This window comes from Parus major, chromosome 2, assembly GCF_001522545.3.
Source record: "Parus major isolate Abel chromosome 2, Parus_major1.1, whole genome shotgun sequence".
Lineage (NCBI taxonomy): Eukaryota > Metazoa > Chordata > Aves > Passeriformes > Paridae > Parus > Parus major.
The window spans coordinates 126,001,662-126,028,802 of NC_031769.1; the positions used below are offsets into that span (position 1 = coordinate 126,001,662).

Genomic DNA, 27,141 nt, shown 5'->3' on the forward strand with positions numbered 1-27,141 from the left:
TCTGTGGGTTTCTGTGACTTACTGTAGCTAAGTGTGTCATGTGATTAAAGTACTGGACTGAATCTGGACATAACCATGCTCAGTCTCTGAAACTGCCATAGACTTCGTGTGACCTGAAGTCATTTCTGTAGCCTGTGAACAGCAGGACAGGTGTGCTTTGCTGTGTTCCCTCAGAGCTGGTCATCTGATGCAAGAATGCTGGCAAGTTCCTTTTAGCTCACAAAACATAGGTCTTGTGTGGGGCACAGGTGGAAAACATCAAGGAAAGAGGCGTGTTCCAAGTCAACATGAAGCTGGAATCCAGTTAATGCTTGGCTAGGAAACACTTCTGCCTGTTGTATAGCTCTCTTCCCAGTGTATAAAATAATAGTAACATAGAATAGCAGATTTTGCTCCATCTGATATGGTAAAAATATTGAAGGGAGGCCTCTTAAAGCCTGTCTTGTAAAGCAATACTGGGAATTTATTTACTAACAGAATGTTTGTCATTTGCAGAAATGGGTACTGCTTCTGAGGTACCATCTTTTACCTGTTTACTGTTCATAGCTAAATGAATTATTAATTGTAAAGTGAAAAAAACCCTATTTTTAAAGCTATGGAACTATTTTTAAAAGATGGAAGATTTAATGAGTATCTATAGTAAGAATAGGATTTATCTTTCCTATGCCAGTGACATCCATCTCAAACTACACAATTAATTGCTTTTAAATGCTGAGCATTTTGTCTTGACAAGATGTATAATGTACAGTATGTTGATGTAGCTTTTAGAAATGGCATATAATGTTTTAAAAGTTACATGTTTCTTTACTTACAAAATATTTGCTAATATATAGACTTAGTTAAGTGAAAAAACAACTGATCTTGTCATCCACTGCTGCAGGAGAGTGGAACAGTCTGACTGGGACATGTTTCCTTCAGTAAGAGCTGTTACATTTGGTAGGGACAAGAAAAGAACATTACTATGAAGACATGAATCCTAAACATCTCAAGTTTGTTTTGCCTAAATACAATGTAATTGTTACTGAAGTAGTAACACATGATACCTGAACTAAGGAGAAGAATAAGAGAAAGAAGCTTTATAGCTACTACCTAACCCAGGCAATGTCTGATTTGGAAACTCCAAAAGAAGCTGTTCCTAAATGCTGATGAGGATTAGACTGTCCAGAAAAAAGCATAAAATATTCCTAAAATCCAAGAGGTGTCCAATCCATAAGCACATCCATAATCCACATCTTTTTATTACTCACAGACTGACATAAAGCACAGTCATCACAGCTACTTTATACCAAATACAGCTGAACTGGCAGAAGAGTTAGTGTGCATGTTGTCCTAGGCTGGCATATTCACCCCGAGGTTATTACATTTCTCACCCTATCTGAGATTGCCAGTGAGCCCCCGTGTAAAGGGAAGGATGAAAAAAAGTATTGCTTTGTGGCATAATTATTATATGAAGTTGGAGGGACAGGAGAGTGAAGGAATGAGTCAGAAAAGGTGATGGCATATACTGGAGATTGCAACAGGAGTCAGTAGGGTTGCAGAGGCAGTTTAATTTTCATGAATCACAAGGATGCTTCCCTGAAATCCAAATACCTTTCTAAAAATTTTGCATGATCCATCAGTGAAAGATGTTAGCACTTCCATTAACTCAACTTGAGACACCCACAAAGGGGATTAATTGTCTGTTTTCAGCTGAAAAGTATGTCTTGTCTCCTTAATTAAATCTTGAAATTACCCTTTTTATTTCTGCTGGTGATTTACTGTCTTTGAAGCTTTTGCAATTTATTGGATTAATTCAGTGCTTCAGAAGTGGTATTCTGCTATAGTAGGGGCTTATCAACAAGTTATGAAAATCATTTAAGATTGCAAATGAGAGATATCTGTTGTATTACCTCTTCACTATGATACCAGAACTGCTGTCAGTCTTTAGTTCTCCTAGTTCTGGGAACTCTTCACCTCTTGAATATTTTAATTACTGTTGAGAATATTGCTTGTATTTTTTATAAGTTGAGAATTTGCTTTACAAACAGGAGATGATACTATTTGAGGGAACTGTGAGTTCCTAGCTGTCCATACTGGCTTCCAACTTCATGGGCATGTGAACTGCTCATTTATATTTATCTTTTTTCCCATACTGATAACATGTAACTAAAGACACTGAATTGCAAGAAAGTTTGTTCCATTGTCTAACTCCATGGAGCATCTTGTGTTGTAAACTGCTAAATTAGTAATGCCACTTGAACAAAAGTAACCCCACAGTCTTTTATGTGATCATTTAATATACAATAAAATAGTCTTCGGGATTTGAGTGCACTGACCTGCTTTTAGTTGCTGTATAACAACTGCAGTTGATTTCAGAGGGAATTGGAGGTGCACAACACTTCAGAAAATTAGGCCATGTATATTCAGGTGCCCAAGTATGCATTTGGTATTTTCCCAAATACACAGCAAGAAAGAGTGAATTTCAGTTGCTCTCCATAACCAGTGATTAACTTCATAACCATGATTATGATGAGGGCTTAGTAAAAATCAGAAAAAGCAAATCTCATGTACAGCAACAAAGCCTTGAGGTTGAAGGGGAGTTTAGCAGCAGTGTGTATGTATTTTTTTCATTGACAAGGTTCATTTTGCATAAAAGTGTCAGCACTCTGTATTTGTCATTTTCCCATGGAATACAGTGTTTAGAAGTTTCATCAGCTTGGGTGGATAATCCTTTCAAAGGTGGATAACTTAAGTTCTAAAAAGGGAGGATTAGATCAGTGCTATGATACTGTGCATGAACTGTCGGTAGAACAGTGCAGCAGTGAATGAAAGAAAGCCAAAGTACTTGTTTCAAGGGCTGTGTTCAATCCTATGTTAATCCTGATTAAGTTGTTGGTGAAAACTCACATGATATTCTCTATAATGGTTAGCTGGGCAGTGCAGTGGGCCCTGGTGGAAGCAGGCACTCACTGTGCCTGACCTGGTACTGTTAAGGTTTACTTCTGTCAGCAAACACTGCATTTGTAATGCCAAGGGTTTACGAAGGGCCTCATAGTTACTATTGTTTTTATTCTTTCAGTTTGCTGGTTTGTGCTTTAAAATTTCTAGATCACCTTCTTTGATTTGAATACCTAGTGCCATGTTAAGTTTTAATCTCTACACATTTAAACTAGAATGGGCTAAAATATTTTACAGCATACTTATAATTTGTAGGAGAGTGGATTTTGGTATTTGTTAGCATGAGTGCTTCTTTCCATGTTTATTTTAATAAATTGTATATTTATAAGCAGCAAAATGGTCAAAGCTTCAGAAAAGGGGATCCCAAGTAGCTCTGTCTCAGTTTCTGTGTTTAACTGGAATATGGCATACCTTCACCATATCACAGAATTAATCTTTGTGCATGCTACGATTTTACTTTTCTTTGGTCACCAGATGTCTACCAGAAGAAATCTTCCCTATCATCACTTCTCTTATTATTATGCCTTCCTCTGCCTCAACCCTGACATTTAAAAATCAGTCTGCCCAGGAGTGATTTAGAGTTTAAAACCTAGAGGTTTTACAGCAGTTTTGACTTAGCCATTCTTGTCATAATTTGCTTTGTGTTGAGAGTAGGCACCTTTTCTACAACTGGGGTTTTAAGCTGCTGTCTTTGAATCCAAGTTTCATTTAAGAGAAATAACTGCAGGAAACATCCTGCCTGTGAGTGACTGAGACCTGCTTTCTGTGTTGTGCCCTGCAGGAGAGCCAGCTGGTGGGCAGCAGCAGTAGCACAAGGGTGGCTTCAGAACAGATGTGTGACAGTAACCTTTATTTCTGTTCAGGAAGACAGATCTCAGTTTCTGTGGTAACTCTCAAAACACTATAAAAGCTTTATCTCTCACTGTAATCATGTAGCAAACATATTTTTACACACAAAGTTTGGGGTTTTTTTCTTTACACTTTTAAAATGTTAAAATAAGGCAAAATCCAGGGTTTCAAGTGCACAATATGAACAATATCAATCATTTATTGTACTGATAGGCAGATTCACTGTTCCTTCACTTAATGTACACAATTGTATTTCACATTGCATAGAGAAAAGAGGAGACAAGCAGGTAAGACGTTAAATCACTGTGCATGGAGTGGGAATAAAACAGTGAGAATGAACTGGCTTAACCTTATTTTAATTTTGTGTGGTTTTTTTTCCCAGCAAGACCTCATCCAACACCACCTACCCCTTAACTTTCTGAGGCTCAGCCTGGAGAGAGCCCAAGGCCATTAGGCCATTCCTGAAATGGTAATTATTTGCTTGAGTTCACCTGAGGAATTCAAGGATACATTTCAGTAGGAATTCATTGACTGTAATTTTGAAGGATTGAGCCTCATTGTTTGAGACACATTTCAAATAAAATGCATTTGCTTCCATTTGTTAAATAAGACACACAAACGCATCTGGGAAGTTTTATGTAGCTAATCTGATAACCTGGAATTGCTTCCAAAACAGTTGTACATGGAGGCAGCATAGGTTTATTTGCTTTAAGACACAGACCAATTTCCTTCCTTCACCAGTACTTACTGGAAACAGTGGCCTGGACATTCATGAAGTTGTCTGGCATAAATCTGGTGTAAACTAAAAAGGGAGCCAGGCCAAAAAAACCCAAGGATGCAAGAAGATGGGGCTGCTTCATAGTATAGTTCCCATTTAAAAAATACATCTCTAGTATAATAAAAAGCAGAGCCCACCATGTAAATTAATTTACTAAATTGTTATAAAACCTGTACTATTTTTTTCTTCATTTAATGTCAAATTTTAATGCTAGTGAGATAGACTAGTAATTCAGTGTAAGATCCAAGGAGGCACATTTTTTTAAAATAGTCAGTTTGTTCTTTACATGGTACAGGTACAAGAATCCAGGAGATACACAAACTAGACACCAATAATCTTAGGATATTAAATTTAATTATAGATTACACAGAATATGATGTAAAAACAGCAATTTACTAGAATAATTATAACCTGCAAAATGTGAAAATAGTGTAGAAAATGGATTGTCATATTCTCTGACACAGCAATAGTCATGAAAGGTACACTTATAATATCATATGTTAATCTGTGTATTACCTATACTACCTGTCATTTAGCCAGGATTTCAAGACAGATTAAAGGCATTTATTTCTGAAGTGCCTATGTTTAAATTCAGTAAAACAGCTAGATTGAGAAGACTATATTTTTATCAACTACTGCATGGAGATCTATTCCAGATAAATGCTTTGTCTATATGCTATGAATTCATAATGAGAAGAGTAATTGTAAGACTGCAGAGTACAGACCTGTAAGTGGGTGGTTTGACAACTGAAAGTATTTCTTAGTGCCTTATAAAATTTTTGAAATCAGACATGCCAATGCCTCTTTCCTATTTCATATCTAGATCATATTTAATCTGAATTCATGTTTTATATTTAAAAACCCCACATTTATTTGTTATGGGAAAGAAATGTGTAGATCTTTTCATTATGTAGTTTAACAAGAAATGTTGCAAGTGTCAAAGGATATGATGACCACAGCAATGTCAGCAGGTTTAATTTTTATCCAGCCGTGTTTATGAAAGCAAAAAACCCAACCAAAACCAACCCTGACATATTTAGTTTCTTTTTGAATATACAGACTGGCCCAAACACTGACATTCTCTTTATCAATCTCATTGTTACAAAAACTGTACATTACAAACAGTATAGAAACAAACTGAAAGGAATGTGCCACACATCCTGGCTAATTTTCTATATGCAGTTTAAAAATACAGCCTACTCCCTTATAGTGCACTGTTATCGTAGAGTACATCACTAGTTAAGTGGACATGATAGAAGAGCTCTAGTTTTCCTCAGCACAGAGAATAAGAGCCAATTCTGCTCGGTAAAGCTTTCCTCCATCAGACAAGGCCATGATGCTTTTCTTGTATGTTGCAAGGTTGGTAATGTCTAATTCCTATTTAAAGAACAGATAATGCTTTATAATCCTGTTTAGTCATCAGCATGAACAAGTTTACTTCCAATGGCAGGAAATGAGAAAAAAAAATCCCAGATGTTCTCAGCCTGTCCAACAGTAACACACTAAAATGTTTTTATATATTTTTATGTTATCCCTATGATAGCCACATGTTAGCTTGCTTCTAGCTGTTGTCTCAGAAACAATCAATGTCTTGACAGTCTAACTGTGTAATCACAACTCCCCTGGTTCAGGATTTATACTGCTATTATTTCCACCACAATTTTTAGTTGTACTTTGACTTCAGGAATTATGACTTAGATGCTCTATATTTATCTTATTAGGGTGGATTAAAGTGTCCTTAAAATCCAAATTAAATCTAATCTCTAAGGGGAAAGAAGCCCTCTAGGATTACCTTTTTGTTCTTTTCACAGAGATCCTTCAGTAGGGCATCAAGTTCATTTTCATCTATATAGCCATTGCCATCCTGAAAAATACCATTAAAGATAAGTTTAAACATTTATTTTTAATTCCAGAGATTATGGCTAGTTTTCCACAAATTCAGAAAATAAGTGCCAATAAGCTACGCCATTAATAAAAACATTTTTTTAAGACTTACTTGATCATACATCTCAAAGGCATTATTGAATTCTTTTGCACACATTTTGACACCCTAAATGCCAAAAGGAAAACAAACCCATTAATGACACCAGTTATGTGTGATGGAAACAGGTTACCTGAAGAATGTGAATATTCATACCTGAAATTTAATAAGAAAATTTTCCTGTACAGGGAGTAGTCTTTGGAGAGAAAAAAACAAAGGTCAAAATATTTAACTGTTCCCATTACAGCACTTGGTATATGATATTTGTTGTGAAAAGAAACAGAAGACATACCTGGCCAGTTCAGTAAGCTCCAGCTTTCCATCATTGTTTGCATCAAACATCCTGAGCTGAAAGAATATATAAATTTACATTGCTAATCAACAATAATCAATCTAATGAAGAAAACACTTATTTGGAGAACTTAAGTCCAATTAACTTTGTCCTGAAATGATGTCCCCAGGTTACATTTGCTGTGTAATACATTTATTTTAAATACTAAGAAATTTATAGTAATTAATTCTACTGCAAAATCTTGATAAGAAAGCAGATGAGAAATTCTGATTAACCTGTGGTAAGTTAGGTCTTAATCTGCCTACACTGATTAATGAATGTCCTGTATGAGAAATGTGCATGTAATTATTTATAAATGACAGAAGTGTTGTTGTGATAACATTTTACTTTTGACTTCATGTCATAATTGGGTAATAGAATCATTATTCTTTATTCATAAAGATGAAAAACTGTTTGATTATGTGCAATAGAATCTAAGCCATTCAATTCCCTAGACAGAAAACAATAGACATTTCATTCAATTGAATAGGTTTAAGTATTTAAGTAAAGACAATATTTTGTTACTGTAATATATTTTAAAGAAAAAGTTAACAGATGTTGCAAATGATCATATTTTCTTGATGGTATGAAAATGGGAAAATAAATCTCTCAAAAAAAGCATAATTAAATTACAGTAATAACTATGTTAATAGAATTTCACAAAATAAGTGATTACTATTCCTAATAATTTTTAATATCTTTAATATTAAAGTGTTTTCCTTTGAGTCCATGAAAGGATGAGCTCCTGCTACCTGAGAGGCAGAAACAGCTTATAATAGCTATTAGAAGTAGATGAAGATATTGCTCCTGCATAGGACTTTCTCTTCCAGTATTTATATCTTTGTCGTTCTATTTTTCTACTTTAAAACATTATATTACACTTGCTATATAAAAAAGTCACAAAAGCACCAGAATACAAAACATTATATTGAAAGCACCGTCACCCACACTCCATCCCATCACTGCAATCACAGTAATTTTAGATGTAATTTATAGTTAAGAGGAAAAGCAACATCCTGTACTGACATATATACATAAACATATATTCTTTTAAAGAGGAGACTAATGTAATGCAATGAAAAAGACCTAATGTCACTTTGTTAATACATAATAGATGACAAAGGATACCAGAAAAAAAAAAGTGGCAAATTGGCAAATTCTACAAATGTTTATTTGTATATATATATATATTATATACAACACCGTGGTTCCTTTTAACACTTCCTTCCTTTGTATAAAAGCATCTGCCTTTCCTGCATTTCCCAGGAAAACAGATTTGCATTTGGGGGAGGTAAGCAGTGGCAGCCGTGAAGTGAACTTATTTTGTTTTTTGATGAGTTATTAGTGACTGGCTCTGGCTGCCAGCAGCTGCTTAGGACTGTGCAGTTTCTATTATCATTCTGTTTTCTGAGGATATGATTATTGAGCTGGGCTTATTTTTCTTCTCTTACAACTAAATTCTTTGTCAATGTGTGTCTTTGCAGAGGTCAGAACTTATAGAACACTTTAGGATGGAGGTCAAAAAGCTCCCTGAATGAAAATGTTGTCTTCAGCAGTGAATACAGTGGCAATTCTATGTAAATGGTTTATACTGGTACAATGAACCAGCAAATTTTTCCAGGAGAAACACAAGTTTTTTTCAGTCAATCTTAAGCAAGTTTGAAGGCTAGTACATCTACCTAGCATATTTTTGATTGCTAAAAGTATTTTAGGATGAAAACAAGCTGGTAAAACCAATGTAGAGTTATAACTATATAGTTGTTATATAGTTATAGTTATTTATATATATATATATTTATAAATGTAGAATTACACATTTCCTGAAGACCAGAATTCTTTTTTTTCTTGAGAAGCCCATGCAGAAGCCAGTACTGGTCCTTACCAGGGAGTACCATAGCAATGAGATGGACAGATTGTATCAAGAATGGGCTGATTTAAGGCAGGGAAGCAACAGTTGCTACACTGTTTATGTAAAACATCAATTTTTCTTTTTTGAAGCACGGGAAAAAGGAAAGTGTGAGATGTTTGTAAATCTAAGGAGACCACCATGCAGTGATGGCTTTGAAGACAAGAGACAGACACCACAGCACTGTAAGAAGGCAAAACATAGAAAGTAACACCAAATTAATTTGAGCTAAACATAAAAATCTAATTATGGGAAGAAAAATTTTGCTCCTATGAAATGTGAAAACTTTGGATTTACAACTAGAGGCACAAGGAAGGAAAACAGGGTAAATACTATGGCATGGCATGACATTATATAAATACCAAGAAGGTTAAAAATTCCTGGACTTTTCTTTTTAAGCAGTACTAAAAACTGCCCATCAAAGTTCTGTAGCTGCAGAAATACTTGCAGGGCTAGGTGCCACAGCTGTCTCTCTCTTGCAATGCCATAGTCTGATTGGGACCTGGTGGGTCTCCAAGTCATTTGGAGCTTTCCAGTGGCTAAAGATAAACAGAGTTTGGATTAGCCTATTACGCCTGTAAATAAACTTACCATTATTTCTGTGTATTCTGTTAACTTTGAGTCTTCAATCTGCTTATTTGCTTTCTGTAATAAATCTTTCAAGAAGCTCTGTTAAAATAAAAAGAGTAATAGGTGAATTTTTATCTACAGAATAAAACATTTGACTCGCTAGCTTCAGATTAAAGTAATGGGAAATACTATTTTACTTCCACTGTAGTATTTACTACAGGAGCTCCAAATAAGTAGGAAAAAAATAATTATTAACAACTAAGAATATGATTCTCTTGATAAGTTCAAGTATATTGCATTTTATTTGGAAAAAGTAACTAATAAAACTTCTTTCATTGTATGCCATTTGCTGTGTTGTAAATTTGGGAAAAAAGTTTGTCTTTCAAGTATACTGCTACTTAATCAGCTCTATCAGTAAACTAAACTAATTAACCTTGGGTCTCCTTGAAAACTTGTATGCCTAATCAGTTCTTGCAGCATCAGAACAATTTTACAGAAAGGATCAATGATTAATCAAGTTTTGTCCTTTCGTGTGGCTGTACCTGATGCTAGAAGTGAATATTGCATCTTCCTACCTTGTGTTTTAAATGTGTGCAGCAAATTTGATTTCATTTTTGAATGAGAATTTGATGTCACATGACCAAAACACCAGCCATTTTTACTTTAAAAAATAAGATGGCTTCCACCCATTCAGTGTTTTAAATTTTTGTACTAGATTTGTGACATCAAAAAAAGAAAGATACCAAAATGTAAAGGGCCTTACAGGACATAATGAAGGACCTAAATCCTGTCATCAGTTGGAGTGTCATTATTTTTGTGCAATTTTTGGCCACATTTCAAGATAGGAAATGGGAGAGTTTACAAGAAAATATATTTGTATTCCCGGACCTGAATGCAACCATATCAATAGTCTTATGTCTAACACCCACTATAGTTCTTTTAGCCTGGCCCCTCCATGCTGGAGGCCCTTCCTGGTAGCCTGTATAATGAAGTACAGAACTGAAATATTGTGAATGGATGTTATAGAAACATGTTTAATCTTGTGTGCTTCAGTGGAAAATAGAAGGGAAATTAAAAGGTCATTCAGTCCATGTCTCAGGAAAGGATTCTATCTAAACTTCTTGAATTACTCTCTGATCTGAGCTACTGCCAAACCTTCCCTAAACACAGGCAGTGATGAAGTCTTCCTCCCCCTTAGACAATATACTCTATTGCCACTACTATTGTTAGAAAGTTTTCCTGATTTCCAGCTTAAATTTCACTTACAAAGTTGGAAGTGGGTGTACGCCTCCCATAGCAAATACTTTAAAATGTTTGGGCTTGCCAAGAAATACTGATCTAAAAATAAAACTGGACATTTATGTCTTATTTTCAGTGTTAAAATGGCCTCTTTCTCTGAGGCAAATGAAACCTCACAGCACAAGCAAGATGAACCATTAGATATTCAGTTAAAACGTCTTCTTTCTTCAGCTGACCCTCAATCAGCCCTGCCTTTTAAAATCTATTTTAAAATATAGCAGTCAGCAGCCATCATCTAACAGCTGGAGAGTTCTCAAGTGCTACCTTTTCCTGATCCCACCAAGTTTAAATACACCGACCTCGTGCAATCAGTCAGCAGAAGAATGGACTTGTGTGCCTGAGGGTTACCCTAAGCTTAGATCCTTGGGAAATGTCACACAGATAGCAAACTCAAAAGAGAAAGGGAAAAAAGATTTTCTGTCATGAGTTCCTTTTCTGAGCAGAACAGTAAAGATTTTGAACAGTTTGATCTGGTGCTTTATTTAAAACTTACATCCCTCTTCTTTATACCACATATGGAGAAAATAGTCCAAATTAGATGGATAAACACTGCTAGATCTTTCTCTTGCTATGAATTACTTTGATTCCTTTGAAGGTAAAGCTATAATAATGAATCAAATGCAGTTGAACTGTGGAAGATGGCACCTTTCTACTCAGAAAACTGTTGTATGTGATCATCTCTGCTATGAAGAAAGGCAGAGAGAATTAGGATGCTTAAGCTTGGAGGAGCTTCAGGAGAACATCATCAAAGTATATAAAAACTTCAAGGGAGGGTGCAGAGAGGATGGAACTAGGGGCTACTGACAGGACCAGAGGCAATGGTCACAAAGTGAAACACAAAATGTTCCCTCTGAGCATCAGGAAACACATTTTCACTGCAAGGATGGCACAGGTTGCCCATGGAGAATGTAGAGTCTTCATTCTTGGACACATGCAAAGGCCATCTGAACAAGGTCCTGGGCAACTGGCTCTGGGTGGTCGAGCAGAGGGGTTGGACCAGATGGCCTCCAGAGGTTCCTAACAACCACCCTGTGATTCCATGACACTAACTCAGCATCAACAAATTGATGCTGGTTGTATGACTAGGGAAATACAATCACTCTTGTTTCAAGATTTCTTAACTCTGAGGACAAGGCTGAGATAGCTAATGGGATAACCTCGATTCTGCTCTTAATTGTGCTTATTAAAGCTGATAACAAAATCCTACTAGGTTAACCAAGCAGAAGCAGCACAATTCCATTGTTAGTCTAACAGTATTACAGTTAGGAAACTGTAAGGTTATGTGGTACTTGAGACAGCATCAACTGTCCAGCAGCATAGTGATTAAGAAAAAACACAACAAAGTTGCTCTTTTCCCTAAGAGGAGAAAAAAACCCCAACATAGTTGTCAGAGACTCATCTTGCTTTCTTAATTTTTCTTACTTCTAAGCTACCTGGTAGCCTAAGTCATTTGATACCAGCACTGATCTGAATTAAAACATGGCTTAAAAAATCATTGATCAGATTAGAGTTTCACTTTAAATAATCAGCTAATTGTATTGCATTTTTTTGTCATGTTTGAAATGCAAAAACATTCACAGGTGGGTATCTGAAGAAGGAGATAGCAGCACAGGTTGTAATCCAACACCTGTTCTCATGTTGTGCATGCTCATAGATACTGGTTTACCTTAAGTTCCTCAGAATCAATGAAGCCACTGTGGTCGCTGTCATATTTCCTCCATGTCTGCAATCAGAATGTGAATGCTTTAATGATGTGTTTATGGTAAACAGGTCTTCAATGGTTTTACAATAGGCAACTTTTCATACTGTACCTGCATGAAATCTTCACTTGACTTTAGCTGCTGGCATCTGAAGAACAACAGGAAATTCTCTTCCGTTGGCAATACCTGAGCAAGCTGTAACAGAATTTAAGAAAGATTAAATTTTGGCTCTTCATTCATCCAGCCGAGCCTGTAATAGAGGATGAAGATTTTAAAAAGCGTATGAAATTCTTTGTGCTCATGCTGCTGGTGCCGTATTGTGGCCCACTTGGAAGCTTCATCCCACTAGCTGAAGTATTTGGAAGATGCCTCTGAGAGGCTTCTGGCTTGCTGCTTTATCAGAGTCACCAAGGTCAAACAGAACTTGAGGTCTGAGAGAAGGGAGCAAGGTAGCACATTACCAAAAGGGTAGCTGGGGAAAGGGGAAAATAATTCACCCATGCAGAATTAGGATCTGTATTAAAATCCATTGAATCAGCATGGAGGGAAAACATAACACAAGGACTCACAGAGGATAAGAGTGAGGGACCATGAATTAGGAAACTTAAGAAATATAGACTACTCAGATACCAAGGAAAACCAAGAAAGAAAAGAACACTGACATGAAGAACATGTGTGTAATATAAATGGTTAAATATAAGGAAAAGCCAGGAGAAAAAAAAAAGAAAATAGGGAGGGTAAGGGATGGCAGTTCTCATTTGTCAGTCAGAGAGATGTGCTCAAAAAGAGCTATAAATACCAGAAAGAAATCAAGAGGGCTTTTAGCCCTGCAAAAACCAGGGATGGTTCTTCCAATGCCTTTTCACTACAAAAAGCTTTTTTAAAATCAGACATTATTGTACTGATTATTGAAAATGTTCATTTACTATAACTCAATTTTGGCAAGTGACAAATGTAGAAGATGGAAAGTATGCTGTATAATTTAATGTAAAATCATGATTTGTTTTTAACAAAAGCTCAATTTTTTTTTCTGTCCTCAAAATGTATGAAATATGTTTTGATTAAAAAAAAACTTTTTACTTGAAGAATAGACCAGCTGTGATTACTATGGAGAAAATGGAGAACGACATATTTCTTAGCTGCATTATTTTATGTAAAATGACATCTGCAGACTTTCTGGAGTCCCATCTTAAAATTTCAATTCAAATTTTTGTTTTTCTGCCTTCCTTTCACACCCTCAAATCTTTTGTTCTGCTTATTTCAGTGATATTGCCTAATTGCTGAGGCTTTTTATTGGGAACCAGCAGAGCCATAAGTGACTTCAGCTCTCACCCCGCAGACACAACAAAGTTGTGGAGACATAGTTCTTGTTTCTCTAAAATCATATATGCAAGGAATCAGTTAAATTCTTTTAGGGTTGGTACAGCTGAAAAGACACATCACAGCACCCTCCTCACAGAAACAGTGCAGCTGATGACAGGCTGTCAGGCCCATCAGAGCCTTCTGAGTGCTTTTGCGAGGCTGAACATGAAATCAAAATCAACCTAAGAAATGCGTTTTTGTCAGCAGCTTTCAAAACCTACTCCATTATAAATAACATATACACGTATGGGTAAGTATATATTTATGTGCACGCAATAGCTAAATGTGTGTAACCTAGTCCTGATTTATGAAAAAAAATGTCTTTATTTCACTCATAAGAGAAAAGCTTTGATTTTTGGAGTACACTCCAATTTAACAGCAAATGTTGAATGGAAGAACAATTTAGAATAAAAAAGATAGTTTGTGAGAAGTGACTGATTATAACAATGTGCAAGGATTTGCTTGTGTGGAAAATATAAATAAGATGTCGTTCAATGACATAGCTAACTCCTGTGAATCTTGCAAGGGCACTGTAAAATAGTAACTGTCCAAAGGATCATTAACAGCTTATTAGTAGTATAAAACTGTATTTGAGGCACAGAATATATTACCTCTGGAAGAAAATTACCTTATTTTAAGCTATACCTCTCACCCTTTGTAGGTCCCAGGGGAAAGCATTAAATTGCTTTTTGTAGAAAATTCTGCATTATTAAAGGCATGAATAGATTGTGTGGAAACTGGTTCAACTTCCCAGTCCCAGTTTTATACCACTACCAAGAAGAAAGATGGAGACCTGGTGCTATTTTAAGTGATGACTTCTTTGTGGGGATCAGCATAGGGGGAATTTGTGAGCACGTTTGAGTAAGAGTGCAGAGCACTGCAAGTCTGTGTATGGCAGCAATAGTAATTTAGTGAGCCTTGAGCTTTGCTGCTTTCATGGAGAAGGTTAGTTATCTCTGGCTCTCAAATAATTGAGGACAGCTACAAAGCCTGAGACTGGTTTGACTCCTCCCTGGGCAGCTGCAGGCTGAAGTGTATCTTTATAGGCTACCTAGCAGAAAAAAAATACTCTCAGTAGCTAAAACAATATCAGATCTATATTCCGCACATTGTTCTCTAAGTAAATTCCATTGATATTTAATGCTATTTAAAATTCCTTTCACCTGATAGAGTGAATTTGCTTTTTAAAATTCCATAATAGAGCATGGGAGTACAAAGAATATTTTAGGCTAATAAGTAGTCAATTTTATAGCAGCAGTAATCTTCAAATAATTTGAATGTGAAATTGCCGTGGTTCTGAATTTTGAAACCTTGGGTTTCACAGGCACATTTTAGTAAAAGCATTGGTCTCAATGAGTACAAAAGGTGAATTAAAGGTCTCTTACACAATGGCAAGAAAGTGGGCAGGTCAGGCTCTGCCTTTAGCTGGAGGACACTGGATAATAGCCAGCGAACTAACTGCAGTGCGCTTGCAAAGACAGAATCAACACTTAATCTGAGCTGAAAATCCACTTCTTCCTCTGTGAAGCCACCCAGGACTCTTCTTTATCTCAGTCAACAGACCTTTCCTGAGAACTCATTATTGGCTGGCACATTCTTTGTCAAATGCTGGGTGCTCATTTTGAGGGCTGGGAGTCTGAATGGCTTTACATAACTTTTCTTAAACTGCGTTCAGACAATTTTCAGAAAAACTATTTGATGAACTATGTAAATGGGAACAATCTGGAATTACTGGATTTTAATTTTTTTTTCATATAAGGAAGGAGAATCAAGTCCAAATACCAACTTCAATATCATACTGCTCTGCACGTACCACACATTTCATGAGTCCCATCAGCAGTTTCCAAATCAAGCTTCATGCTGATGTAAGGGAAACAAAATATAGCTATTGGGTTTGGAAACTGCTATATTAAGGGAGAAAGTCCCTTCAGTCACTGAACTCCATACTATCTCTATTCAGTTGCTTCCGTGGATGCTGAGCATGCTTGGCACTTCACTGGGGGTGGTGAGCCATATCTTCCCTCATTCCCTCATGATGATTTGCTCATCTTCCCTCATTAAGTCAATATCAGAATCAGAAATAGAATTTGAAAGGTAAAACTTCCAGTTATCTTTCCTAAGAGAAGAAGCACAGCCTTTTTAAGGCACTGTTCACACATTCTTCTTGCATTAGTGCTTTGCTATACAGATATTCAAAAAACAAATTTAAATAAAATTCTTCAATAACAAATAAACTAGCATTTTTTAGTCCAAAACAAAAAAAATGTTATACCAAATAAATGCTACTTCTTTCCAGATGCAAAGCTATTTGATCAATGCTAAGCAGTGTTAAAAGACGCACTTTTAAAAATTAATTGTGGCTGCAAGTGAGACAAATTGTTTATATTTCTGCGGCAGTTTAGTCATAATTACATATGCCTTTAAACAAGTATATAAAATTCAGACATATGACAGAAGAGAAAAGGTATCTTGAAATGATCTATTGTATCAGCAGTGATACTTTCTGTTAACTTCTACAGATACTATTCAATCCTCTCTTTTAAAATTAGATACTGACCCAAAGCTGGTCACTGTAGAAATTTTGCAGGGCTGGCTTGTTTCCAGCTGTTTCTTAATTAGCTCTCTAGGTCAGATTTCTTATTATCCAGAAAAAAATATAATATCATTTAATAATAAAACCGCAGTCTCACTGCACTCAGAGTGACATAAATGAGTCATTGATTTAAGCTCAGAGAAGTGACTTCTCAAACTGATACCCTATAACCCCACAAACTCTCCTTTTTGACTTGCAGTGCTGAAGAGTGAAATTCAGAGAGAACACAATGGTTCTCCCCTTCCTAGCAAGTTGTCTAAGTTATACAATTGTTGAGCAGCTGTATGAGGAGAAACTGCTTATCTTCAGCCTCTTCAGAAAATGGGAGTAAGGAACGTGGGAATTTTCTGCCTGCAGTTCTGTTAAAGTTCAAGAAAGGAAATCCCAAGAAATTCTTTCTTAGTCATGATTGACATGCTGACTTACCATATATGGGGTTTTTTACAATAGACTATATATAATGATAACCCAATGAAGTTCACTCGGATGTTATCATCACTGTTAGGATTGGTGACAGAGCATGAGTTCAAAATCCCAGGTGTGACATTACTATGTGACATTACTTTTCATCAAATTACCTTTATAATTTAAATTTCTAAACTAGAACTTTTATCTGCTTTGTAGAAAACTTAAATTGTTGTTGATGCTTATTTATATTGGATAAAGTTGAATAGAGAAATGACATGTGGTGAAATGTCTAAAATGTGGTAAGGAATATATTACTTGTTAATGACAAAGATTTGTTAGTGTAAAGAGATCTTAAAGGCGAGGAAGAAATATTCTGTGTATCTAAAAATCCACAGTATTGGCATATTTTGCTCACATTGTTCTGTGCTAAATGTATTTTCATCAAGTAAAGTTACAAAATAACTGTCTTACCTCAACTATACCTATTTTTCCATCAGTAGACTTCCCGTATTGGTCCACAAAAGCTTTCATTTCAGGTGTTAAATCCTACAAAGTTACAATGATAGAATCATTACTTTAAAATGCAAGAAACATATGTAAACATATGTTAAACTTGAATAATCTATTATTTGCCAAATAATATACCACACTTAATGAAGTACACACTGCAGCTACACTCACCAAGTTTAAATGAAAATAAGGTGGGGGTTTTTTTGTCATAAATAACATCATTCTGATAAATTTTACTTCCTAGGGAATTATAGCCAGTGTGAATGATATTAAGACAGATGTGTTGGAAGATGTGTCTAACAGTTCCTCTATTTAAGATGGTGACAGTGAAGTTAATAAGCAATTATTACTCCCTTTTCTCACTTTTCATTTTTAAATTAGTAACTTGAAGGCAGTGCAGAATCTTTCAAAATAAGGAAAAAAACTCAGTATAATACATCTGAACACCAAAATAGTCTTTCCATGTCTTAGAGTGGATTTTTCCTGAACAATGGATGCTATTTTAGTCTTAAAAGATCTCATCACAATATCATATTTTTCACTGTTTAGTGTTTGGTTATCATGGAAACAGAGTCAAAATGTCACTGTAGAAAGGGAGATTTAGGAGGGAGAAAATTTTAAGCAGTACCTTAAATCTGGCAGAATAAAGCCATCACTGTTGTCCACATAAATTATGGTCCCTGCTATACATCTGTTTTCTAAAGACTATTCTCATTCTAGGCTACGGCAAAAAGTACCAGCCTTGGGGTAAATGTCTAAATATTTGATTTCACACTTCAACTTGACCTACCTTTTTTTGATATGAGATACCATCAAACTTCAATACTGATTAAACTTTAATGTTATTTCTTAGAGGTGGAAGCTGGTGAAACCATTCAGCAAAAATAGGGTTACAGTTATATTGAAACAACGGGCAATAGTACAGTTATAGATGAAGTTATGTCAAACTTTGGAAATTAAAGGTTTAGTTGTTTAGACTACCAGTGCTGGGGTGGATGTTTAAAGGTAAAGCTACCCCATGACATTGTCCTAATCAGATCTAATAGATCTGATTATATAGCACCTAAGTGATTTTCTCACTGGAGACACAGGGACTCTCAGCTGTACAAAGTCCGTTGAAGCTTGTCCCAAATTTCACCTGCCAAAGCTAACTAAAATGTCAGTTCCTTGTAGCTGATACAGTCACGCCCTAGTATCCTATTTCTGTCAAAGTCATCCACAGCAGGTTAGTAATTTGCCGTGGCTTTAATTAGAGATGTGGTTATTAATATAATGGACTTCAAAGTCACCTTTCATCTAATGATCCCAAAGTGGGGACAAGTTTGCTTAGCAGATAGAATGAAGAATTAGACACTTGGATTTTAATTAGTCCTGGTTAAATATTTTACTAATCTTTCTAATAGCAGCTCTGCAGTGCCAGACAGTGTCCAGCCATTGAAGGAGGCACAGTTGATTACAGGTTGAACAAAATAGGAAACTTATCCTCTAGTTCATTATTCAGAAATTATGGTGAGTTTTTTGGTGTTCACTTCACCTGCTCATGAGCTGCTTGAAGAGCTTTTTGAGTTATGTTATTCAAATAAATATTTTTAGCAAAAAAAACTTGCCTAAATTTAACCAAGTCTAGTCTTAAAGCAGATGCAGCATGAAGAAACTAGCCCTTCATGCCTCAGTTGGACACCTCAGAAAAGATACTTTCCCAAAAAGTGGAAAAAATTAGCTTTTCTGGATGTGATTTGAAAATGTAAGGATAGTTGACACTACAGAAACACTCACATAATTGTACTCATAAATCCCATTCTTCTGTGGAGAAATATTGCCATTATCTATATAGGCAGGGAAAGTGAGGAATGGGTGTGGAATAGCTCAGACAAGATCCCCCTGTTGACATTTTATCGACCTCTGCGTTGGTCACTTACACCCCAGTGTTTCTTTTGGCAATTGGCACACCAAAACAGAGAATGTATTTCATAAATGAGGGTCGCAATAAGTGGAAGTTATGTTTATACACTTTTGTAGCTTTTATCTTTAAAAAAGAGTTCTTCTAACATGTCTGAAGTTATTATACCAGATCAATTCAGTATCTACCATAACGCATGAAGCAAAAAGGCCAAGGACTAAAACTTCTGAGTAGACATTTCCCCCCTTTCAGGGGGGGCAGCCTGAATCAATCTGGATGCTACCTCTCTGAGAAAAAGCAGCTGTGAAAGTACAGGCTTACTGAGTGGATTAATACAAGGATTAGCATCAGAACATAATTAGAACAGTTCTGTAGTTGGGAAGAATACTGGGCAATATTAAACCATCCTATTCAATGACAGCATCAATGTGATTCTTTAATGCATATGGCAAGACTGATGTAAAATCCAGCTATGAAGAATGCATAATTGAATATTTCAAAAATAGTGAGCAGAAGAGTGACCTGAAATGCAGAAGTTAATGATGACAAAGAAGCTTTGGGGTGTTAAAAGAAGGACAAGGAAATGACATATAACCTACACTAGTTTTTCAATGTGTCCCTTCTGGCAAAAAAATAGATATTCAAAGATACTGAATTAGTATCCCATGAGACAAGAAATGAGCTAATGAGATGCTTGTTTAGCAAATGAGCCTTCAAATGCAAGAATCAGGTTAGAATTGAAACCCAAGATAACATATAGCTGTACTGCAGAGCCCACAGACCAGGTGCTGAATTTGGTTTTGCTACTGTAGATTTCTCTTTTCAGCAGAGCACTCCAAAGCTAGGTTTGAGTCAGAGAAATGGGACAGAAAAACTTAAACATCTGAAAATTAACATCTTAACATCTGAACTTAAAAATTTCTAGAATACAGTGCCAGATACCAGCAGGAGTTATTTAAAAAAACCCACATACATTATACTATTTGTAGCAGATAAGAATAATTCTGCAAGGGTTTCTGTGTTGCTTTGAGTAGGCTATGTTTTTAAGAGATGCATACTTGCTTCAAGAGAGAAAAAATCCTGGTCTTAAAATTGTAAATATTTTTTACCTTGAGCTTCTAGCATTTCTACTAATAATGTCATTCATATTAAATATATCTTTATATTATAAATATATCTTTATAATATCTTTAATATCTTCTTTCTACTGAGCAAACTTAAGTTTCCTGCACTTTAGCATAGAAGAGGGATTTGTTCTGTTCCAGTACTAAAAATGTTTAATCTTTTCTGTGAAAAAAATAGATTTTTTTCCCTCCTAAAAAACCCACATTTCTTTCCCAATTTTCTGTTTTGAGTTTTTTAATTTCAGTTTTGCTATATTTTATTTTTACTTTTAGTTTGAAGTTACGCTTAGAAAAATGAGAGCCTACACTAATGCCTCTAATAAGAATTAACCACTACCTAGATTGCAGTAACATTAGAGGCATTGCTGGAAGACAGATTTTCATATGTGCAAAGTTTGTACTCACACAATTTATATGATACAATTTTTCCACAAAAACAATTAATATTCATATTAATTATTTTTTTTCTGCATTTAGGTCTAAAATATATAGGAACTTTCAAAGTAAAGTTAATTATTGAAAAGCTATTTCTCAGTTTGGAGGCATTCTTATTATGAAGTATTAATCTATTTCCTCCATGCACACATCATCCACTGAAGTTATATTTTTTTTTCTGTTTCTTCAGAAGTCTTCTAGCATAGATTCATTTAGATAAGTTATATATTGGGCTTTGATGCTAAAGGTGGCTGTATTTTTTTCACGGAATCTTTAATTTTTTTCTTTCTCCCTCCCTTTTCTTTTTCCTCCTGCATGGGTACAGTTTGGAGGAAATGAATAATTAATGTTTCAATAACTCATACACAGAAGTGTTTTGACGACACTGTCAAAAACTTCGCTGTCTCTCTGAGCCATTTAAACAGCCAGGATTTGGTACTCATATTCCCGGTGAAGAACAGTGTTCAGGAGTCATCTGCAGATCTATTTAGTGACCACCAAGGGGCAGAAACGCATTTCAGCCCGTGCTGCCCATTAGTTGTGAAATTAAGAGTCCAGGAACCCTGAAGTGTTGGGTTTCTCTCTTCCTCTTTTTTTCTTTCTTTTTTTTTTTTTTTTTTTTCCTCTCCCCCCGCTTTTCCCAGCAAGTTTTTAATGAATTCATATCTGGATCAGATAAGATTAATTGCAATGGGATAAGGTCTCATCCAATCCAAGACAAAAAGCATCCACACATTTCTTGACTTTTGTTTTTAAGCACTGTCAGAAGTATCAGCTTGTAGCCTGGTAAGGTACGAGCGGGAGCCGCTCGTCAGTGAGGTGGACCTGGTTACACCTTTCCAAAGCAGACGATTTATCTGATTTGCAACCCGCTCCTTTCTAACCAAGCTCTTTCCCTTTGCCCGCTGCGGCAGGTGCACGAACCGTGTGATGGCAAGAGAGAACAGAAGGAACCGGGGCACTGGAGTTGGCTCAAGAAAACTCTTCTTTCCCGAAGAAGATGGAAAAGTGGGACGAAACATTAACCTACCAAGCCTGCCTTCTTCCGTGCCTGCTGCAGCTCCTGGATGAAGTTTTGTAGCTCCTTCCCGTCCATGAACCCATTGCCTACAACAGAAAGAGTTACGCTCGCCGTCACCGCTCCCTCCAAACTCTCTCCGTTCTCCAGCGCCGGCAGGGCCCTCCCGGCGAGCGGCTGGCTCCCCGCGCACCTCGCCCGGCACCGGCCCCAGCCCCTGAGGGCTCCGGGGCTGCGCCCGAGGCTGCGGGCGGCGGGCGGGCACCGGGCCGCTTTCGGGCGGGCAGCGGTGCTGTCCCCCCAGCCTCCCGCGGGCTCGCCCCCCTCGCCCCCCGCGCCCCCGCCGCCCCGGAGGGAAAGGAGTCACCGTCGGAGTCGTAGTGGTGCCAGATCTCGAAGAACTGGGCGGCCGAGATCTCCACGCCCTGCAGGTGGGTCTCCGCCGTCATGGTGGGCGCGGGGCGGCGCGGGGGGGGGGGGCGCTGTCCGCGGTCCTGACTCGGCTCTGGCCGCGGCCGGCGCGGAACGGCAGCGGCGGCTCCGACGGCTCCTCCCGCCGCCGCCCCGCCGAGGGCTATTTATGAGGCCGTCCCGGCCGGGCCACTCCCCCCGGCGCTGCCCTCCCTCTCCGCGGGCCCCGGCGCTGCCCTCCCCGCCCTGCGCGGGGGGGCTGGGGTCTCCCGACGGCCGCACCGAGGCTGGGGCCAGCCCGGCGGCGGAGCCCTCGGGAACTGACACCCCTCGACGTGGGAGGGGTGTGTGGGTGCCGAGAGGGGAGCCCCGAGCAGAGAGAGCAGCGCTGAACGACCAGCTCAGGAGGTCCTGCGCATCCCTTGCTGTGGAGAGCATGCCCATGAGATGTGGGACAGCTTATCAGTGGGGTTTCCATGTGGAAGAGGCTCCATGAGGAATTTTAGAGCGTGGCTTGCAGCACCTCAGGATGTCTCGGTACAAGGAAAAAAAAAAAAACCACTTGAGGCGCCATGCGGGGTGCAAGGAACTCGTTTTTCACTGTTCCATCCCCAATCCAAACCTGCAGACCAGCTTTGCACAGAGCTGATCTCTGAAAACCCACAACTCTTTACCTGATGTTCCTTCTGAGATATAATGGGATATTGAAATATCCATATTGAGATAGCATAGAAACAGTGCAGAGGTATGAGGGACACTACCACAGTGTGCTCTGACTGAGCAAGAGCTTTTTTTTTTGTAGACCAGCTTTGGAGACTTGCTCTCTTATAAGCAGTAAGTTAGAGGAAAAGGACAGGGCAATCATCCTCTTGCAGTGGGGAAACATGGTGCTGTGCTGGTAATGCTGACTAAGTCCCTTTTGGAATGACTAGTTTTGGTCATTAGGGCTATCTGGGTACCTTGAACCACTGAAACTGCCTTTCTCCTTCCAGCAGTATCGTTTAGATACTATGCTGAGTTATGATGGTTTGATGGTCAAGATGACTGGCTGACAGGACATTTCCAAATTCAGTAGGTAGTATAGTAAAGATAAGAGATGCAAACAGCTGGGAAACCCAGAAATCTCCATGTGTTAAGTGATTGGTATGACTAACAGTAAGATAATAGTATGCTAAGACTCACAGCATGAGCACAAAAAAATAACAGGATAATTCAGAAGACAGCAAAATGTCAATGGGGATGGATAAACCACCAGGATGAGAGGAGGATGTTTAGTTAAAGTCTGACATGTCATGAGAGGGATTTCAATAGTTTCAGTGGCTGAAATCTTGTATGCATTATGGAACAAGATGTAGACATAGTGATTAAGAAATCATGAGACCTTATACTTGATTCCTTCCATCTTTCCATTCTCCTGTTTCTACACCTGTTATGTGCAGCCCTTTCCTTCTGGCACTGCTGTTTGGTTGTGAGTTCTTCAAGAGATACACCAGGTTTGCCTGTGTTTTTAGCTACTGAACAAAGCAGCAGCTAAGAGAAAAGGCATAATAAACTGATTTTTAACCTCTTCAGGTCAAAATATTTGTATTAATAAAAAATGTTTAGACTAGTTTTCCTGTCACAGATACACATTTTATTTGCAAAAGAGCTGAAGAAATTTTAATATTTCCTTACAATCAGGCTCTATGTTTTACCGTGTAAAAAAGAAACAAAAAATCATGACTGGGCTGATTTCCCATCTAGGAACCACTTTTCAGGCATGGCTTTCTCAGAAAAGAAGACTTCAGTGGGAGTCATATAATGAAACTTTTGTAATCTACCTACATCTTTTCTTGAAAATAAAAATCTGAACCTAGCACATTTCCATAAAGTAACAAGAATGACCAGAAAAGAGAATTCATGAGGCTTATTTTAACAAGGAGAAAGACATGGCAGAGCTCTGGCCTCAACAATTGGAAGTGGCAGTGAATTAAGCCTAGGATTATTCTTTGTACCTGGAAAAGACAATGGGGTGCCAGTGACGCAAGGACACTGGAAGGAGACAAAGGTGGAACTAGCATTTCCTTCATTTTTAGATAGAAGATGTCTGTGCCAGTGAGGCAACTTCTTATACGCCAAGCATATTGAATTACCCTGTCCAGTGCAGAATTTCAGCTTCCAGCAAGCCTGCAGGAAAAGAAACCAAGTACTGAACCTGTTTCAACAGACCTCTGACTTGCATCTGATGTTGATTTGCTCCTTGCTGCTTACCATTTTCCAATGGCACATCACATCTTGTTCTTGTCCCTTTTCCCTGACCCAAAAGACTGTAGCTGAATGGGAGCAAAGAATTTAGCATTGTTTGGGGCCAGCTCAACCTTGTTCATCTGACTGTTCAGACTTTTAAACGAACAGGAGCTGCAATGTTTACATTTTCAAAAGTTCTCAGAATAAAATAATTTACATAGGTCATATGTGGCCAGGAGGATTTAAAAGAAGTCTCACATGAACTTTCGCTTCTTCAATTGAATGCAGATGCTTGGACACGTTGACCTCTCTTTATGCTAACATCTACAAAATCAGTATTGGCTCCAGAGCATTTATGCATCTTTGTGTGTTCTTTATAAAACAGTATATCAAGGTGAATGGGTTTCTGAGTTCTCTGCTGCACTTGACATGATCCTTCTGCACAGGCATAAAAGTAGCAGACATTTCTGTGCAAAAATAATCACTTACATAACTAACTGCACACCATATTTTTATGATTAATGAATAACCAAGCCAGCATTCATATTTAATCCCACTGGACTCTGATTATGCAAAACTAAATCGGAAACTGGTCATTTCAATTCAAGAAGCTATTAATTTCCATTGAAAGAAGAAGCACTGGAAAAGATTTAAAAATGTAGATGTATACAGAATGTGATCCATAACCCCATGAAGTCCATGCAAATTTTCCCAGTGATTCTAGAGGGCTTTATGCAAGGAAAAAATTCTTCTCATTTTCAGAAATTATATGTATGGTGATAAGCAGATATACACATTGATTAATGAATTACTTTACTGGGAAGCCCAAGCCTTGTAGTTCATTTTTACAAGAGCTCCATGAGCCAGATCCATATCTGGCAGAAATCAGAAAAGCTACTCTGAAGCCAGTTGGGATTATAACCCAGTATCTGTGTGATGATGATTTTCCTTGAAAACATTTGTTGTTCAAATGCTTTTCATTAATATTTTTTTTTTTTTGTATGTGGCTTTTCTGAGACTTCTTAACTCTGACTATCACACTTCTCTCTTTCCTCTCAGGAAAGTACCTGATGATGGTGCTTGAAAGGGTTTCTCGAGATGTGTGGAAATCCAACATGCCGATTATAACTTAGAATATCCCCAAAATAAATAACGGGACAAATAATTCTCAGTCAGAAAACACAAAAATTTAAACATCATGTGAAGGATAACAAACTTGATTTTGTTGAGCAGAGATCAAAAGAGATGCAAATGTAAGAACTTTAAAATGAACATGTCCAATATGAATGATACAAAAGGTCCACAAGGACCACAGAAGTTGTTTACTTAGCTATTCTCAGTCCATCATCAGAAGTTATATCAGAGTCAGGGACTGTTTTGTCACCTCTCTTTTGAAAGGCCAAATTCTTATGTGATCTGGAATTGTGTCTGGATTTGCCTTATTAATTTCTTCCTTCCTATTAGGTCCTTAGTGACTATTAGCAGCAAAGTCATTCCTGAAAGATGTGGAAGGAAATCCTGGTCTTTGGCTGAAGTTGCCAGATTTTCCATATGGAACCATAAGGCTAAGAAGCATTTTGAAGCAAGTGACTTTAATTATAACCTTTTCATGATACAGAGAAGGTCTCTCTCGGTCTTCTACACTCTTACATTAAAATACATATCTGAAAAATATAACTGTAAGTCTTTTTATAAGATAAAAAATATGAAGATCCTGTTAATTCTGAAAAAGGGAAAACACCTGTACCTATCCAGGGTATAGCACAGTATAGTATAGTATAGTATAGTGTAGTATGTATAGTATAATATATCCTGTCAGTCTTAATGGTGACAGATGTACAAATCAGATGATAGGTAAGGATAGTGCTTTATAAAGTGATCCTTGAAACCCAAACCTTGGGAGATTGTTTGCTTTTAAATCTTTGATCCGGATACTCAAATAAGATCCCCAAGCTTACGCCTGACGCATCAACCAGGCAGAGAAGGTGGAACAGTTGTCAGTACCTGGTTTGGGCTGTGGCAGAATTTGTAGAAGTAGTGTTGAGCTCTAGTATGCAGTTTGAAATGTGTGCAACTATCACAAAGTATGGCTGCCTGTGTGTGGGGGAATATGTCTTTTCAGAATATTTGGCTAATACTACAGAATAGTTTATTGCTTACTTTTGCTTTATCTACATTTAAATCAGTATTTGTATTCTTTAAAAATGAAAAAGAAAATGCAGCATTGAAATGCACTCTCTGTGTTAAGCTGCCCTTGGATTATACAGTCATTATGGTAAACCACTATTGGCACAGGAAATATATTATGTAAATAGTGGAGTACACAAGACTTTGATGATTTTTGCAGACAGTATTATATAGAGACAGAAATATATTTTTCATGTACAAGACAGAATTGTCCAAAATTTTGAGGACTTAAAATATACTTTAATAGAAACTGCAAATTGATGAGTCACTTTTGAATTCAGATTGCAGCATAATCCAAGCCTTAACCTTCTGACAGGTGAAGCTAGGGCCTAATTCATCCCTTTCTAATCTACTTTGTATCTTTACAGTCTCAGCCATAGCTTTCCAAGAAGAAGCATAATGACAAGGCGATGCTCAACAACAGTTTTGTTAGCATTAGAAGGCCAACGGTCTATGCAACCATGCTTCTCTATGTCTTCCCACCCTGTAAGATCCTCAGAGACATCAGAACATTTCATTCTTTACTTTGCAGCTCCCTTCCTTCAAAAACTAAATGGGTGCCCAGCACAGACCTCACAAGTGGCACTGACCTGACCCCAGCCCAGCCATTCCCAAG

At 37.4% G+C, this 27,141-nt stretch overlaps 1 protein-coding gene across 1 annotated transcript; it reads right to left on the reverse strand.

Moving 5' to 3' along the window:
- Window positions 1-3,951: 3,951 nt before the first annotated feature.
- CALB1 (calbindin 1) lies at window positions 3,952-22,251 on the reverse strand. The gene is made up of 11 exons (XM_015617636.1): window positions 22,069-22,251; window positions 21,714-21,790; window positions 17,186-17,260; window positions 12,463-12,546; window positions 12,318-12,374; window positions 9,374-9,451; window positions 6,838-6,893; window positions 6,702-6,741; window positions 6,561-6,614; window positions 6,357-6,428; window positions 3,952-5,941 (listed from the first exon to the last, which is right to left on the reverse strand). The coding sequence occupies exons 1-11, from the start codon at window positions 22,148-22,150 to the stop codon at window positions 5,828-5,830; spliced, it is 789 nt and encodes a 262-aa protein (XP_015473122.1). The 5' UTR covers window positions 22,151-22,251; the 3' UTR covers window positions 3,952-5,827.
- Between the last annotated feature and the right edge of the window lie 4,890 nt (window positions 22,252-27,141).

Bases quoted from the DNA above. Each gene is read 5' to 3' on its own strand.
- CALB1 (XM_015617636.1), bottom strand. From the start codon at position 22,150: ATGACGGCGGAGACCCACCTGCAGGGCGTGGAGATCTCGGCCGCCCAG. The intron at 17,261-21,713 runs GTAGGTTAATGT...GTAACTTTGTAG, and splicing joins CACGGAAGAAGGCAGGCTTG to GATTTAACACCTGAAATGAA. The intron at 6,894-9,373 runs GTAAGTTTATTT...ATATTCTTTCAG, and splicing joins CAGAATACACAGAAATAATG to CTCAGGATGTTTGATGCAAA.